Consider the following 19122-nt stretch of genomic DNA (forward strand, 5'->3'; position numbering starts at 1 on the left):
GACTCCACGTCACTCATTTTCAGTCCCATGTTAGGGTTTTCCTCAGGTTCATGATTCTGTGCCCACACACAATTAGTAGAGCTGACATGTGAACCACCAATCTTTGTCAGAGACACAGAACCATGCCATGGGGGAGGAACAAAATGCTCAATTGTATTCTGAGGAGGTCCCATCACCAGGGTTTCACACGTGCCCAAGGGATTCCTGCCAGGAAACACAGTCCCTGCTGACAGCTTTGAACTCTGGCTCCTCCTCTGAGCTATCACCTTGATGTCCTAGCTGCTGCCTGTCCTTCTCTTTTTAGTACATAATGGTGACAGTACAGCCAGAGAAAATATTTGAGATGCTTGAGCATGTACAATAAAACTGTTGGACTCTTTCATCTTTTTATCAAGACAATGTGAAAATTAGGAAATTTTCATGTTAACAGTACAAGCATCCTCTATAAGCCAACGCACTTTGTACATGTAGCTTATAATTGAACAGCAGCTTATCCAAAAGGTACTGTAAGTTAACATTATCAGAATAATTTTGTACTTATCCTCTTCAGTTTTCCTCTCTAATCATAGCACAGGCCATTTTTAACTCTAAGTAATCTGTTCACCTGGTAGCTGCCAAGCAAGTTCATGAAATACAAATGTTGCACCTTTTTAGATTCAGCTGAATGTGTCTCCTGCAAACAAAGGCAGCCAAACACACACCATATAGAATTTATTACTCAGTTCAGTATGAAAACTCTAGAGAGAATAAATTGTCAGCAGCAAGTACTAGCTAGACTAAGTCCTTTTATTAAGGATAGACTTCAGCATGCTAGGAAAAATAAAATAGTGAAAAACTGTTTCCCAATTCATTGTCTAACACACTATCTTAGAATGCAATTTAAAGAGTAGTTATTGTGATTAAAACACTGAATGTATTAAACAATAAAATTTAAAAATGCTGTTGACAGTTAAAATAAGGATATAATTTTAAAATGCAACTTTATTTAAAGTTGGTAGCAATTTATATTTACATTCATATTTACCAATTAGCATACCTAGTCTCTATTTTTAATACCAAATAAACAGCAAAATATTTATACTCTGTTGTCTACTATTAAAAATCTCCTCCCATAGAGAAAACATTTTTCTGTATCACAGATAGACTACAAGTAATACTGAACAATTTAATATGCCAATTCTTCATAAGTACTTTACAATCCACATACTTCATGCATGGAGTGAATGCGACATGAAGCACAAAATATTTAAATCTTTGCCAAAACAAAATTATGAAATAATTCCTCTCATTCTCAGCTTATTCTCAGTTTCTTTCCAAATTTTCTAAGAAGGCCGTGAATGCCAGCATATGAAATCTCACAGCTTGACTAAAATGATTTTTTAAGGTGGCCAGTATTTCTAGGGAAAGAATACTGGCAAACATGTGAACTGTGATTTCTGTCAGCTCTGCTGTGTATTTCTGTCTAATCTATTTCTCTATTTCTTTATAAATATACCACCATTTGAGTGAAGTCTATTTTGCTCTATTTCTTTTCATTTTCAATCCTTAATTAAACCTTAGATTTTCTCATGTGTAATTAATGTCTACTCTAACCCAAGCTTCTCAAAGCCAGAATTGGGATTTTTTACTGAACTTCTTTCAACCTATATGCAGAATCATTTTTCCTTGAATTACACTGTACGGATTTTTTGTTCACATGCTGTTTTGTACATACATGTCATTCAGATTCACAGAACAAAAAGAATGTAAAATTTCAGATCATCACAAGAGAAACAATAACAGAGTTTTGCATAACTTTTCATAGTTTTCCTAAAACACAAAATAAAGAAATTCACACTTATTGGGAGTGAATTTTAGTTCATTCATTAACATAAAATTCTTCATGAACCTATAGACATGTATTTGTTTCCACATAAAAAAACCTGTGTGTGTATTTTTAGAATTCTCTTTGAACTCTGGATTACAAATTTATATTTGATGAAATTTTATTTATAAACCATTCTCTAGTAAGGTCTCTTTCTGAACTAAAATAAAGTATATGGCCTATATACTTACTCAAGTGCATCATATTCTGCTAAAGAACAATTTCAAAAAATAAGTTTTTGAACTAAACTCAGTATAATTCAAATATCTTTATCAGGATCAGTTTAGTTTGTCAATTTATTTTCACTGATTACTGGTACAGCACTGCACATTTTTGCTTACTTATATGCCTTATTTGATGGAAGTAGAAGCTGTCAATTTATTTTCACTGATTACTGGCAGTACAGCACTGCACATTTTTGCTTACTTATATGCCTTATTTGATGGAAGTAGAAGTCATATGAAAAGAGGAAATGCAGTAAGATCAGCAAAAACATACACTTATCTGAACCACCAAATCCTCACTGCATAATAAAACAATAGAAAGGAAATATTTCACATGAAGCCATAGAGAAAGAGGTCTTGATGGCTTTGGAGAACTGTTCTCCAATTCACAGTTGTGTTTAATGGCAGATAATAGAGAAAAATAGGTTCTAACACCTAACACTCTCTTGGGCCCAATGGAGGATTTTATTTAACACTGAAAATGCAAAGTTAGAGCAAAAACACGCTGTAAATGAACAGAAAGTTGAGAAAAATTAAAAAATATCACAAATTTTCTTAATCCTGCTGTTCATTTATATATTCAAGTCATCCAGCTGATTTATCTCTAGGTATTCTGATGGATGACTAATCAGAAATCTGAGTAGGCATAAAATAATAACTACTTACAGGATAAGTGCTGCCCTTTCAAAGTACTCAATGGCTTTTTCACAGAACTGGGTGTCAATGTAATACGCTCCAAGCCATTCAATGACCTCAATGTTGGAAGGGAAATACCGGTACGACTGACAAAATAGGAAAGGTGAAAAACCACACAACTTTAGTGATAAACAACATCTTTATGCTGCTTCTGGAATATCTTACTCAAGTGCTTAATTCTCCAGATGCCCAAAACATGTAATATAAATGAATGGAAGTAGTGTGCTACACTAAGTGATCCTGGTGGGGGATAAAAAAAAAAGCATGCTAAGTTTTCTAATTGCAGAATGCTTTTTAGAAGTTACCCAAGATAAGTCTGTCACATTTTCCATCTAGCCTTATTTGAAATACTATTTTAAATAGCTTGCAACAGCAAAAACATTTACTGAAATCACATCTATGTATGAATAACTTACCTAAAACTTTTAACAATGCCAACTAATAAGTGTACAATTCCATGCCCACATCAGTCTGCTGGAAAACTCACCCCAAAGCATTCCTTTCTGTACATAACTACGTGAATAGCATTTTCAGCTTTTTAGAAATTCCCTCTGAAATAGGCAGCAAAATTATCATCTAACATAACTCAAGTGGTAATTCACACTGCAACACAGCCTTTGGTCACCCTCACTTTGCACAGATAAAGAAAGAGAACTCTCAGTTTGCACCAGACACTTCCCGTCTTATTCTTGTTTCTAACACAGAAGAATCTCTACAAACTGTGGACAGAAATACAGCTGGTTTGAAATTAAAGAGGCTGCATATCTTTAGGCAACTGTGTATACATATGTATAGCTATACTGTTAAAATATATATAAAAACTTCCAAACATAAACAAAATAAAATCTACAGGTATCTGCATGTTATACAGACACAGTTTCCAATCAACTCAGTCATATTACAGTACAGCTGGTTTGAAATTTAAGAGGCTGCATATCTTTAGGCAACTGTGCATACATAATGTATAGCTATACTGTTAATATATATATAAAAACTTCCAAACATAAACAAAATAAAATCTACAGGTATCTGCATGTTATACAGACACAGTTTCCAATCAACTCAGTCATATTACACACCTGTAAAATTACTTCTATTATATCCTAATTTTATTTTGTCCCAGGCTGTATTTTAAATTAACATTATTACAGGTCAGTGTAAACAATGACTATACAAAAGAAAATGTAAAGTCTGAGGCCAATATCCACATGGAAACAAAGCCTATGTATTTCCTTAGGATGTGACTTCAAAAACCAGATTTTGTTAACTCTCACCCAGTATCTCTTTTTTAGCCTCTTTTTGGATGACATTTTATAAGGTTTAAATTAATCAATTATTAATTTGATATAGGAACCCATGGCAAAATTTTCTTTACTTAGGACAAAGTGCATGGAAAAAGCAAAATTACCTCACAGTAATAATGAAAAGCCTGGGATTTATCACCTTCAGTATCATATAAATTCCCTAGCTTTGCAAGTACATGTGGATCAGTTGGTACTACACTGATCAACTGCAGCAGCCACTCTATGGCTTGATTGGGATCTTCCATGATTTGGTATCTGAGTTTTCCTCAGTCAAGGACTGATGTCAATTATAGTTTGACTTAGAATCCCTGCTACTTTACCTAATGAAATCCATGTGCTGAACACTCCACCAGTCACTGTAGTGTGGAGGCACAATGACTTTTTTCCTTCCACACTGTTTTTGTAATTTCATTTGTATCAGAAGTATTTTTGTTATGCTAGAAGAAGAAAAGTATTTAGAGACTTTGTCTACTCTTTCACCTTAGAACCACACAGGACTCAACAGAACTTTGGGCTCAGTTGTCCTCACCTCTCTCTCTGACACTAATTTTACTTTGACTTCCATATTTATAAGAATGAAGTGTGAGAGCCAGGCCATTTATTTGCAGCCTTTACAACCTGGCTAGTTTCTGTACTAGCAGCATTTTGTTCTAAAGTGATTAGGTAAAACTGCAATTCCCAAGAAAAGCCTTTTGCCAGCAGGGGGGTTTTCTGCTGTATGTCTAAGCAGCACAGCCCAGACTATTCTAGTCCAGAGAACAGCAGTTTTAGCTGTAACTCAGCCTGCAGTGTGCTCTTACCTCCTGAATGACACATTGCCTCAGAGCTCTGCAGCACTGTCAGCTGGAGCTACTGCCCAACCTCTTTTTTCAGATTCTTCTGCATCCTACCTGACACTGAAGAAGCTTCTGAGAATTGGTGGAAACCAGTTTTACAGAGCAGTGGAGCAAAGAAGCTCTTCCCCAGATGGACACTTGGGCCATCTGTGCTGCTGTAAAGGGACTATGCATGGAATAGAGATCAGAGCCCTTTCATATGTTTGGAGGTTACTTATTTTACTGACTAGAATATATTTTTATTACCTACACTATTCCTAAAAGTGTAGTACATCAGCTGGAATCTGTTTTGCCTTGGGGAGGATTTTTTTACAGTTTGGACATCCTCAGAAGCATTGTTAAAGAAGTTCATAGTTTAGGGAATCACTGGCGATGTGCAAAGCCAATCTCTTCCCTCAGCTTTTCAATCTGTTGAGCTTTTGCAATGCTGGGAGACAATTTTCTTACACATACACTAACTAATCTGAAAACAGCTTTTAGAACAGAACTTCCTATTTATTAGCTATATAATTTTTTTTTTAAATCTTTCACTTAATTGTGCTTACATCTGCCACATTCATTTCATAGCAAAACCAGCAGCATTTTAAGTATTCCATGACACAATTTAATGCTGAGTGTAAATCTAACCCCTGCAATGTGAGCAGTCTTAATGTTCTTCACTTGCTTCACTGGAAATATTCAATATGGGTTGTGTTCTGGTCTCATTTTTCTCACAGACACCAGATAATAAATCATTCTTACTATAATGGACACCATAGTAAATTTCTAAATCACCTTGACATGATTGAAACACGTATTTCAGATTAAATGAGTTTACTAAAACCACCATTCCTTATAATAATCCAGAAAAAGATACATGCTTGCTAGCTGGTAAAGGACTTGGGCACTATTTGGAAGGATTGCATGGAGTTTCAGAAAACAATCCAAAGCTTCATCTATCCTGTTTAACTTCTTGTAAGCTAAACCTAAAAAATAAAGGTTACAGTATTAATACAATGAAAAACAGATTACTTCAGTATATTAACTGAAAGGATGACCAAGAAAAGCAAAAGAGGAACACAGTACTTGGAGGCAGCCTACCTGCCTTGACTTTAAAAAACTCTCTATTTGTGAGAGCCATGCACAGAGCTGTTATCAGCCAGCATGACCTACCAAACTGATAAACACAAGGAACGAGAACCCAATCAAAGACCAAGGACTTACGTAATCTCATTTTTTGAACAAGATGAATGAGGGAAAGACAAGGCTTTTAAAGGAGAATGACTGATAGTTTAATAATGCTGAAACTAGTATCCTTTCAGCAGGTAGTATGAATTTCTTCAAATTTATTAATCGCAATTACTAATTGATGTTGTTAGCACTGGGAATTTTTCTGCACAACAGACAGTAGTATAAGTTAATATGTTGCCATAACATAAATTACTCAATAAAGTAATAATAATTCACACATATTTCTGTAAGAAAACTTTCAAAGACAGATTCTCAGAAACACTAGTGTTACCTTCAGTCAAAACTAAATCACAATAGCACCTGTTACTTACCAAGATTATAAAGTGCTTCAGTACATAAGGAATCATTCCTGAGAGCTTCCTTATAAAATTCAGCTGCTTTTTCACAGTCTCCATTTGCAAAAACAGTATTTCCTTTGTTAGTCAGAGCTGCTGGATTGTACCTATCAGAATTTACTGCTAAATCTGCATAGTTAGTTGCTTGTTCCAATTCATTCCCCTACATGAACAAAACAAACATTGTATTAGTCATTTGTCAGCTAATTTTCTTGCAGTTCCAGCTTCTTCCAGGAATTTCAGGAGATTGAGGATGAAAAACTACCCCACTACTCAGTCCTAAAATACTTGTAATATATAAGGTAGATCATCTCTTTCAAGTTGCCACTCTGTCCCATTCAGTCTGCAAGCTCTCTCTGTTGCAATAAAGTAGCATTTATTTTTTTTTTAAATTTTAAAATCCATATCCTACAAACTTCATACACAAACACACCTGCCTAAGCTGCCTATTTCACATGTTCCTGAAGTTCAGCCAGGGTTCCCAGGGCCAATGTTTTAAATCCAGCCACTGAGCTTCTGCACAAATCCAACTGCAAGCATGTTTCTGTGGCCTGGGGCTCAATCTCACTCTTCTTCCCACCAACAGTATACAAAGGGACCTGATCCAAATTTCAATTGGTGTACCAGAATAACTACTCTGAGGTGCAGTTTCTTCTGGTTTACAGAGATTATTTAGGCAGACACAGAAATTGCTACAAAAATACAGAGGTTGCTACATAAACCTCAGTTCTTAACTGGTTTTGCTGAAGCAAACACTTACCAAATAATAAAGGAATGAAAGGTTTGTTGCAGCTGCACTCTTTACTCTGCTATCCTTTTTTTCAAACATTTTCAAAGTCTCCAGTGCCTAGAAATAATTTGGAAACAACTTACTTCACACTGAAGTGAATTTATTCCAAAATCCTTTCAGAAAGCATTGACAAACTTCACAGTAACAAACAGCTGAAATTATCTACAACTAATATACTCACACACATGATAATTACTAGAGCTTGTAACATACACTTCTGAGCATGTGCACACAAAATTGTGTCTGTATTTATTCAATATTAATTTTCATCATATTACTTCAATAATATTGGCTATTTATTACCTATCCAAAATTTAGATTAAATAAGGCTTCTGTGAACTCCAGCTGACAATTCTGTATGAACAAAACGTAGTGTTAGATGGTTTGCTTTTAATCTAGTCAACTAATGAAATGTCTCATGCCTATTTTTCTAGTTCTTTAAGTGAACACAAATGAATTTACATAAAATCTTTATTAAAAAGCTGAAAAAGAACACACTATATAAAAAATACCATGGGGTAGGACTGGATTTCAATGTGCCTTTGTTTCGTGTAATAAGATGATGACAACTGTCTAAGTTTAGGAAGTACTCAAATGTGAAGCTTGAGGCCAGAAGATTTTTTTTTAAACTTTAACACGAAAACTGAATTTCATAAACTTCAAAATAAACATGTTTATAGACAAAAAGGAGCATATTTATAGCAAATAAACTACAAAAACCCCTCTGATATAAAAGGCAGCTTTTTCTTTTCATTGACTATGGAATAAATTTGTAACTGCAGACTAAATTATGAAATAAACCTGTCTCCCTTATGCTAAATATTTATATTAACAACACAAACTGTTAGAATATCACAGTGAGCCCAGATCCATCATCTATTACAACACAGATGTGGCAACCACAATTTAACCATCAACATTAGCAATTCAACTTTCCTTCCTCCTTTGCATGAAATCTTTAAGCTGCTGTTTACATATCAAAGCAAAAGCATGACACCATATGTCAAATGCCAAAACAAACATAAAGGGAAGTTTTAATTGGATGTCATACATAGTTTTCACAGTTACTCTACACAAAAACAGCAACTGTATTAATGATGTGCAAAATGATAAAATATATACAGCTAAGTGTAGTTCATAGATTCGGTCAACTACATTCTACCCAAGAACTATGAACTATTAATGATCCTAATATTCTTCTAATAGAAAATTCTTTAAAAATACACCAATTTCAATCAAGAAAAGCATTACAAAAGTTAGGCTCTAGATTTTGTGGTCTCAGAAATGTAAGAATTGTAACTACGATACTTTTAAACTTTATATATATATATACTTGTGACTTTCTCTAAGAAAGGAATAATCCCAAATATTGCCAGATGTAACACTACTATATCTGAGGTACTCTGCTCTTAAGCAAAGATTTGCTTCTTCATGGAATTAGCTTCTGGATAATTTAGAGCTTTACAGTTCAAAGTTACAATCAGAAATGGATTTTCAGAAAGTATCTGATTTATTTACTTTTGCTTGTACTGCTAAATGGCACCTTGGATGATAAAGCCCTAACAGAAATGCCCTTTTCATGTATAACAAAAAGTTCATATGATTCTGAACTCAATTTATTTACTGGTAAATTATGTTGTGGGTCTCTTGAACCATTTCAGCAATTATGAGCCCTAGGATGAAAATCCATAGGCAATATTCCATTTGTCCTTGTAAAGTAGTACTGCATCATCAGTTATATCTGAAGATTTCTAAAGAAATTCTAACTTTTTAATCCCAACAATAACAATTACTTAGGTTCAACAATCAAAACACAGGCTATCCAAACTATTCTTCGTGAGTTGCTTCCAGTGTATCTACATTATTTGCTTATAGAAGTTAAACTTCAAAGCAGTTTGTCTGACTCCAGCAGGCTGTGCCAGAGATGTTACAAGATGCATGGCTAACATGCAGAATTTTGTTTTTAAATTAATTTTCAAAGTTTTTGTTTGATATTTAAAAAAATCCAAAGTATTTTATACACACAACTAAATACAACTTGGTAATTTTCCTTTGAATTTTGTTTTATATTTTTTATGCAAGGACTGTTTTAAAATAATATATTCATTATGATGAACCCATACAGCCCATTGTTGTAACAGGAGAAATCTATTTCAGTGTGGGTTTTGGTTTGTTTTTTTTGGGTTTTTTTTTTGTTTTTTTTTTTTTTTTTTTTTTTTAGTATGGGTTTTGGTTTTTCTTTTGTTTTTTGTTTTTTTTTTTTTGTTTGTTTTTTTTAAAGATGCAATAAAACCTCAGCCTTGGAACAGAGTATTTCAAAAAGTTTCCATTCTTGTTATTCAGCCAAAGGTGTGTTGAGCAGTTGGTGAGTTAGGAAGTATATGAACAACAGACAGGCAGGATGAATGTAAATGTTTGCTGCAGTTTTATTAGAAAAAAACAAATATAAAGATGCTCTGCAATCACCATTTTGCAGTCCCACTCTACTAAGCTGTTCCAGTGCAGGTTAAAGGTCTTCTGTCACAAAATCCAAGCAAAAGGGTTCTTCTCCCCTTACTCCTAACTTCCAACAGACTTCCCTCTCCCTCCATTGAAGTACTCCACAGAACACCAACAATCACTGTACCTTATTTTATCTCTAAGAACTAATTTTAGGGTTTTTTACCTATACTGAACACTAACTGGAAATCACAAAAAATTACCATTGAAACAATAAATTCTTGAGATCATGAGACTTTTTACCCACCTGTAACATTCTCCCCTTCAAAAGCTATCATCAGTAAAGCTACCAGATTTGCCCAAATCTTTGCAAACTCTCAAACTGCTTCCTGATCTCAGAAAAGGTTTCAATGTGCTGGTTTTGGCTGGGATAGCTAATTCTTTTCATAAAAACTTGTAGGGGGCTCTGTTTTGGGCTTGTGCTGGAAACTGTTGATAACACGGGTTTAGCTAAGCAGGGCTCACACAAAGCCAAGGCCTTTTCTGCCCCTCACCCCACTCCACCAGTGAGTGGACTGGGGGTGCACAAGGAATTGGGAACTGGGACAGGACACAGCCATGACAGCTGGCCCCAGCTGACCAAAGGGAGGTCCCAGACCTCAAGGTGTCATACCCAGCACATAAAGCTCGGGGGAGAAGGAGGAAGAGGGGATGTTTGGAGCAATGCTGCTTGTCTTCCCAAGGCACCATTATGCATGGTGGAGTGCTGCTCTCCTGGAGGATGGCTGAACACACCTGCCTGCCCATGGGAAGTGGAGAATGAATTCCTTGATTTGCTTGTGTGCACAGCTTTTGCTTTACCTATCACACCGTCTTTATCTTAGCCCATGAGTTTTCTCCCCTTTACTCTTCTGATTCTATCCCCCATCCCAGCAGGGCAGGGAGTGAGTGAGTGACTGTGTGGGGTTTAGTTGCCAGCTGGGGTTAAACCACAACAGTCAGACATGCAGGATAATACAGGATAACTCTCTTGCTGTATCTACAGGGGAGGAGAAGAGAACAAGACAGACAGGAAGATAAAGAGCCGCTCAGAAAACCAGAAAAGCTTAAATATGAGAAGTAAAAGCAGGCTGAAGTTAAGAATGTGGCCCGGTGTGCATCCCTCCAAGATTTGGGAATGTGAATGACCTTAGAAGATGATAGGTATCCACACCTTCAGCTCCAATTTTGCTGCATATGATCTACTGTATTTCTTGCCACTCATGAACAGCTAGGGATTGCTCTATTCCTTCTTATTTATGAAGTATTCCTATCACTGACTGTACCAGCCAGTGCATTTTAAAAGAAAACCTGCCAAACCCTTTCAGATATCTGATTTTGTTTTTGTTCAGATGAAACTTTTTTTCTAACTACTCATATTCCAAATGAAGCCTGGTATGTAATGAAATGACGAAAGAGCCAACTAAAGTGTAAGGACAATTTACAGTATTTTAGGGAATGCTGTAGTACGTGTGGAGCAGCAAAAATACCAGAGCATAAACAGTAACTATACATAGCAGGTGCAGCTGCATTTATTCTGGTACTACAGCCAACCTAATTGAGAGAAAGATACAGCTCATATTAATGAAAACACCCCCAGGCTGATTAGCACAGGCTTTCTAGGCTCTATTGACTGTACTGACCTGAGTTCCATTAACTGCAATGACAGCTGGGACACCCAGTGAAGAAACCTACACTTAGGTTTTGATTTTAAAATGCACTGTATTCACTCTAACTTCCACGCACAAATTTAATTTAGATAAAATTTGTCTCTTGCCAGTATTTTTATAAAGTTATATTACTCATCAGCACCAAAATAATTATTATTTGCACAAATCACACTTTCCCTTGCCAAAAAATATGCTGTGACTAACAAAGGTATCTTTGCAAATACAGTATTGACTAGTACTAATGTGAAAAATTACTATACCTGGTTAAAATTCTGTTGCCTCAAGTAAGTAGTGGCTTTATTTATTTCCAGATCATTGGCTAATTCTACATAGTGGGAAGCTTTCACTGCATCAACACACCTGCAACAGAAAGCAAGCCACAAAGATAAACAAAATGCATCTATGCAAATGCCTCCAAGTTACATATTTTTTTTCAGCTAATTTGCTTTCCAAACTGAATTTTCTTAGCTCATCTTTCTTCACAGTGGCAAAGAGCACTCTGATTAAAAATACTTGTAAGAGTATTTCAGTCCTAAAACCCACCCTAATTATAGTATCTCTGCTGACTCTTGTTTAAGTCAGCTGCCTAAATATCACTTTATTTTCTATCACTGAGCAATACTTGATGTCAAAAACTGACTAAAATCATTTTTCAAGCCATTTTCTTTGGCTACATCCTATAATGTGGTTTTTCAAATTTCATCTCTGGATGCATATATTATCTAACCTATAAAAATATCAGTGAATAAAGTCAGAGACTACAGACTGTGTCCCTGAGCTACATCATAATACGACTCAAGTCATAATAAGTTTTATTCTGGTCATTCCCCAGTAATTTGTGGCTTAGGGTCTTCTGCAAAAAGAGTGCAGAACCGAAGGCAGCAGACAGTTAGGATGCTCACTCACAGCCACCATCTTCCATGGTTTGGTGTCATCTGCTTTCAGCTGCCTGATCATTTAAGTAAGACCTTTATTGTACACATATCCTGTTCTCTCAAACATTTGGAAAATAGGCACAGTAAATGAACAACTTGTGGGATGCTTCCTTGACACCTTCCACTATTTTTTAACTGGTGGAAAGCCACCTTTTTTCCTTTTAATAATTGGCTATTTTGTCAATAGAAGTTTAATTCAGCAAACTGCCTGCTGTTATCATTGGCTTGGCACATGGACAGTCTTTAGACAAATTACTTTTATGTTAGAGGAAAAGTTGAAATAAAAATTGGTAATTTTTTCTTTTAATACAGATGTCTTTGCAACATCAAAAAATCATTTTCTACTGTCAATTTAAACATCTTTTAACCATAAAATGCAACGAGATCTAACTATCCAAGTGTTCTTTATGAAATATGACAGAATAGTCCCAATACTATGTCACATTTTAAGTAAGGAGTTATGAACTTTAAGGAATATTTATCCCCATTGTATTTCTCTAAATAAAATGAATTTGATTGAAAGTACATTTTATACTTGGAAGACCCATAATAAAGTTAATTATCAGAAAAACTTAATTATCAGAAAAACTAAGCTCAAGCTGTTGGTTAAACTTCTTCATTGGGCTTGAATGCCTCAGCTTAAAATAACAAAGAGTAAATCTGTCCTGATACACAAAATCCCACAGATCTCAGCAGAAGCAGTTTCATTAGTCAGAACACATTTGAGAGTGTGTTACTCTATGACAAATATCCTGTGGATACCACTAAGAAAACTGAGTGTCTGACAATCTTTTCTGTTTTTTCTGAACAATAAAGATACAGAGCAAACAAATTTGACTTGCTCATGCTAACAAATTAGAAAACAACAATCTATTTTTTTCACAAGACATATTATTTAAATCCAGATAATTCAGAATGGCAGAAGTAGAAAATGATATTATAATTATTATTAAACCATCAAACACCACCTTGTGGACTCTAGCAGACAATACAGGTCTGTGGGAGAGATTGTATCCTGTTAGTACAAAAAGCTTTCCTAGTGAATTATAATTATAGGACCTGCAAAATTTGAGAATAATCCTAACAGGCCATAAACACCAAGTCAAGGACAGTCCTCTTTTCCCATCAAAAATTATTAATTGCCCAAACACTAACATATATGTTAGTAATATTGTGCCTGCAAGACACAACATTCATTTGCATGCATACTATTCTCCAATGTTATTAAAATACAAAAAATATCAAAGTAAGCCCTTATAATAAAAAACTAAAAAATAAATTTTGAAAAACTTGTGTTATTAATTTTTACACTGTCATTACAGGAAGTGTAAATTGTCTAACTGGACACAACATTCATTTGCATGCATACTATTCTCCAATGTTATTAAAATACAAAAAATATCAAAGTAAGCCCTTATAATAAAAAACTAAAAAATAAATTTTGAAAAACTTATGTTATTTTTACACTGTCATTACAGGAAGTGTAAATTGTCTAACTGAATTTGTTTTAAACTGTCTAATTGAATTTGTTTTAAAGAAAAGAGTATTCTGCTGCAGAAAATATCACAGAAAGCAAAAGCTAAGCTGTTCATTGAAAAATAAAGTCCAAATGATAAACTGTATCAGCAGCCTATCATGGTGTACACTTGTATAAGTGTTTTAAGAAATGGTAGATTAAGTTTATATTTATAAACATTAAGTTAATAAATGAAATTAAAACAAATATTTTTTTAAATTTAGATTCCAGTATTTTATATAACGACTCTATGGTGTGATCAAAATTCTTAAGCACCCCAAGTCTTCATTATCCCATCTTCAACCTTAAAGACCAGCAATCACTGCCTTCCATATAGCATTTGTCTGCTGAGACTTTTAAAAGCTTTTCAGTTTTGAATTGGAACTTTTTGTGTGAGTTCAGAACACCGCAAAATGTGTTGACGTGTGATGATAAATTACTTTTTGAGACAGAACACACTCTAATGCTTTGTTATGTTAGGATGCAAACTGAAAATAGCCTGGTCGCTGTTTGAGATGCACAGAGAACTGTTTCCCAGGCTGCCTCCATCTCTGGTTTCATAACCAACACAAGAGCTGACACAGTTTAGACAAAAAGAAGCCCCACTAGTCTCTTACCAGTCATAGCCTACTGCAAAAGATGTCTCAATTGCTGGTGCAATGAGTTTAGCAGCTGTCATGATGTATTCCTCTGCCAAGGACTTCCTAAAGGAAAAAAAACCACAAAAACACAACATAAAAATATGAAAGAGATTCTTCACTGTCAGGGTGGTGAGGCACTGGAACAGGCTGCCCAGAGAAGCTGTGGATGTCCCATTCCTGGAAGTGTTCAAGGCCAGGTTGGATGGGGCTCTGAGCAACCTGATCTAGTGGGAGGTGTCCCTGCTCTTGGCAGGGGGGCTGGAACCAGATCATCTCTGAAGCCCCTTCCAAACCAAACCATTCTACATCTGCATACAATTCTATGTCACCATTTCAAAAACATGTATAGAAAAAAAAAAAAACCACAAAAACAAAATGTGTTCTGGCTTCTTCCTGCACTCAGTACAAATCTCAGAAGCCAATGCAATCAGTTCCCTGTTACCACTATTCCCCTGTATCTTGATTAAGCTCTTTGTTTTTTCTGGTTTTCTTTCACTGCACACTAGCTGTATTTTTTAAAAATCTCAAGCCTTGCAAGTTTTAAGCAGTATACCCTGTAACACTTGGGGTAGATACTCTACTTTCGCAGTACACTGAACTGAGTGATCCGACTGGTTCTTCTGAGCATGGTCTTTCCTAAGAATTGGGAGGACACTTTTGTAACAATAGCTGTGAACAGGTGACAAGACTGATAATCCTTCCAGGAGCTAAAATTCAAGGCATCACAGTCAAGAAAGAACAGAGTCCACCATTACCTCTCACGTTCTATTTGACTTAAACTGTCATTTTTAATGGCTTCAATCAGTAGATTCGTATGTAGATCATCCTGGAGGGGGACAAAACAACGGCAAATTATATCAGTATACAAACATTTTATTTACTTTATAGACAATATGACTGCAAACACAAATTGATGTAAAAAAAATAGTCTATAATTTCACTTACTTTCCACATTTGAAAAAGTTAGTTTCAGTTCAAAGTAGTTTTCTAACCATATACTCTGAAATTTGGCATTACAACTACTTCAATACTGTTTTTCTGCTCATGTGTGTTGTCACAGCTCACATTAAGGTTTTTAACAGATATAGTTCATGTCACATACCTCAGACCAGGAAGGGTGAGATCGCAGTGAGAATATTCTGTGCTTAAAAATAAGCATTCACTGAACCACTTATATACACATTAATTTCCATATTTAGTACAGTCCAAGCATTGGGTATCTCTCCCTCTTTCTCCTGATTTACTATATAAAGATACAGTTTATTTTTTTAAAACTTACATTTAATGAAATGTATTTGTCTTCATAATCCACTTCCAAGGGAACTTCGATGAGGTTTTTGAAGGCTTTCTTCATTTGCTCACCATTTCCAATAGCAAAGTAACACAGGATCAGGTTGAAGCCTGCCTTCAGGTTTGGGGATATGTTCATTATTTCTTCAAATGAAGAAATGGCATCAACGTATTGGCCTGTTTTAATAAATGCAACTCCAATATTTTCCATTATTTTTATCCTAAGTAAGAAAACAGATTTAGGTTATATTTTTAACTACTAAATCATACTGTATCCAAAACCTGTATTCCACAACCATGCCTCCTAAAAGAAACTCACCTCATCTGTTTGTGGGAACTAGTGATCTGGTCTAGAGCCATACGGTAGAATTTGATAGCTTTGGAATAGTTCCGTTGTTTTAAATATATATTTCCCATATTTACCTTCAGTATACCTATCAAAAGGAGTCAATGAGTTACAATATTTTAAAAGTGTTTCAAAGTGACAGAGTAGAACAACTTCCTAGTAAATCTGTCTCCGTTATAGAATGCAATATCCCTTTAAAATAGCACTGCACAGAACTGCCTTGTGTGAGTTTAACTCAAGATGAGAGAGAAGATGAAGTAATGATGAAACCTAGAATAGAACTATCACGTAAGATAGTTATTAGTAAGATGTATTCTGATTTTGATTTTGAATTGAGGGATTAAATGGAGATTATTTATAGTGCTTTCCAGGAACACAGATGCAAATCAGCATCTCCAAATAAAAAAACCACTGTCAGAGTCTCAGAGATATGCAAAATACTAAAAGAAGCTTTCAGAAGAGAAAGACCAAGTCAAAAGAGAAAAAAATAGTACTAGCGCAAATCAGCATCTCCGAATAAAAAAACACTGTCGGAGTCTCAGAGATATGCAAAATATAAAAGAAGCTTTCAGAAGAAAAAGACCAAGTCAAAAGAGAAAAAAATAGTACTAGAGAAGACCACATAGCATGTGTGGCATGATAAAATTATGTTTTTGTCTTTATGTTTAGCTTAGTCTGTGGAAAGAAAAGACTTCATGAGTAAGAATAACTTAATGTGGTTTGGCTCTCTGAATCAGAGATTATGAATATCTGTCACCCACTCTGAGTGGCAGACATGAGGGCTCAGTTCTGTGAGTATCAGCACCATGCAGATGCAGTCCTCACTTCAATGCCTGATACCACTTTGGGATACAACCTACCTCCATTGCTGAACATCTTATTCTTCACTATAACTTGGTAAGTAGTCAGTGCTTCAGCATACATTTCGTTAGCAACATACTGACCGGCCAGATTGAGGAGAACCTATAAAAATTGGAATTACAGATTTCAAGTTAATTTTAACTTGGAACTACTGTCTTAACCACTTGTAAGCTTCCCATCTTTAATGTTCCTTTGTTCTTGCAAATTGATATAGATGAAACAAGTTTAAAAGCTCCTTATTCTAGATAATTCTTTTATTTTTGTACATAAATTACTAGCATTCAAAGTTATGCTACATGGCCTTAGACCTAAGTAAACACAGTGCTATAATACAAAGTTATTAAAAAATATTTATACAAGATAATTCTCAGAAACTGTCTGCAATTTATGACTCCCAACATATGCAAAATGGTCCTAATGCCTGTGGTCACTCAGTTTAGAAGGGGAGAATCTTTCCAAACTGCTGTTTCACAACAGAAGTTCTGTTGGTGTCAGGTAAAATAGCTCTGCATTTTTTCCACAGCTTTACTCTGACCTTCATGGTAAAATTAATTACCAGGTCTGCCTAATTCAATATATTAATTGTTAATAATTGTCTCTACAGCACTACTTGGAGTATGAATTAAAATATCTGTCAAGCATTTTTATGCATGTTGTATGCTTTTTTTTAAAAAAAGTTTACTATTTGAAAACCAGAGTGTAAATCTGGATACCTGCCTTAAGATTCAGAAATACTACTATATTCTATTTCATGTAACACATTCTCAGTCACTTTATGGTTCAATTTAAAGGCAGCATCTTATCTTTCCTGTTTTGTTTTCTCCTCTTGGCATATTACACTCTCTAGGCTATTTATTTCTGAAATACAGGGTCTGCATCTGCTATATTTTGATTTGCAGGTTTTATGTGTGAGTAAATATCTAGAATATATATTCATGGAAATTCTTCTCCACTTAACGTGGACTACATGGTTTCTCTGGCATTTGAGATTGCATGGGAATGGACTTGGTGACATGAATGGATCCCCTCTGTACACTGCCAGGAGCATTACAAAACAGACACACACACACTTCAGGAAACACTGACATTTCTGCTCAGGAGGTTTTTTAGTAACATTTCAGTCACTGAAGATTTCTAAGCACTTACTGTGTAAGTGAGGTCTAAGTTGATACTTTCTGGAGGAGCAATTTGTTCACGCTGCCTCAACAATTCTCTTTCCTGTCTTCCAGCTTCCTTTGCTTTCTCCAGAGCCTTGAACAAAATACTAGAATTTAACAGTGCCTTGAATCTTATAGACTCAAGGTGATGAAAACACATTCAAAACAAGTATGAATGGAATATACTCATGTCTATTTTCTTTGCTTTACAGACTGCACCAAATGCCTGAAAAAAGCACTACAACTCACTGAGAGTTTTTAATTAGCCCTAAGCAGACATCCAGTTATCTAAGTCTGCTTAGCTGTGTAATTATGTACCCAATTATAATTCTCTGCAGATTGGTGTCAATATTCTTTGTACAAGTAACACTTTGGGTCTAGCAAGTGCCCTTAGCAGTCCTGTGTGCCTCCACAAGGGTACAATGACTAAGAAAGTAATGGTTACTACTCAAGGTGGCTATTTGGAAGCCAGTGGTAGGTACTTCAAGATATAGTTTGATTCCTAGTCCTTATGATAGGAGGCAAATCCAACTTGGCTATTTTACAGATAATGAGTTCATAACTTTGATGACTTTTTCAGAAAAATTTATATTCTGCTGGACTTGCCAGAAACAAACATCCTATAGGATGTCCTCCCTTGGAGTCATCTGACACAATCTATATAAGAAACAACCCTTCAACATCAAGAGCATTCTTGACCATACATGCAAGAGGCTCAAGAAAAACTAAAAAAATACGTTGGTTAATTAGCCACTATTCAGCGGCACAACAATGCTCTACTATCCTCTATAACAGAACAAATACATTCAAACTGTCTGTTGGAAATAGTTCCTTATCCTTGGCAACCTTTGATCATACACAGGAACTGTCAAATGCTAGCTAGCCTGGGCCAGAGCTGTGCCAGTACAACTAATCCATCAGACCCATCTGAAGAGGTCAATGGACACAG

At 35.3% G+C, this 19122-nt stretch overlaps 1 protein-coding gene across 9 annotated transcripts in view; it reads right to left on the reverse strand.

Annotated features, from left to right (window-relative positions):
• IFT88 (intraflagellar transport 88) overlaps positions 1–19122 on the reverse strand; it is a 43496-nt gene that overhangs the window by 18832 nt on the left and 5542 nt on the right. For all 9 annotated transcript variants that reach the window (XR_005628585.1, XM_039718681.1, XM_039718679.1 and 6 more), the window contains 12 exons: positions 18163–18267; positions 17016–17118; positions 16129–16243; positions 15799–16030; positions 15275–15345; positions 14496–14582; positions 11688–11787; positions 7250–7336; positions 6466–6652; positions 5781–5889; positions 4193–4343; positions 2755–2870 (listed from right to left, as the gene is read on the reverse strand). Coding sequence is in view for 8 of the 9 variants with exons in the window: in XM_039718681.1 (XP_039574615.1) it covers positions 2755–2870; positions 4193–4343; positions 5781–5889; positions 6466–6652; positions 7250–7336; positions 11688–11787; positions 14496–14582; positions 15275–15345; positions 15799–16030; positions 16129–16243; positions 17016–17118; positions 18163–18267 (1463 nt within the window). In the remaining variant the exon portion in view is untranslated. The remainder of the gene's footprint in view (positions 1–2754; positions 2871–4192; positions 4344–5780; positions 5890–6465; positions 6653–7249; positions 7337–11687; positions 11788–14495; positions 14583–15274; positions 15346–15798; positions 16031–16128; positions 16244–17015; positions 17119–18162; positions 18268–19122) is intronic.

This window comes from Passer montanus, unplaced genomic scaffold, assembly GCF_014805655.1.
Source record: "Passer montanus isolate IOZ18808 unplaced genomic scaffold, ASM1480565v1 scaffold4, whole genome shotgun sequence".
NCBI lineage: Eukaryota > Metazoa > Chordata > Aves > Passeriformes > Passeridae > Passer > Passer montanus.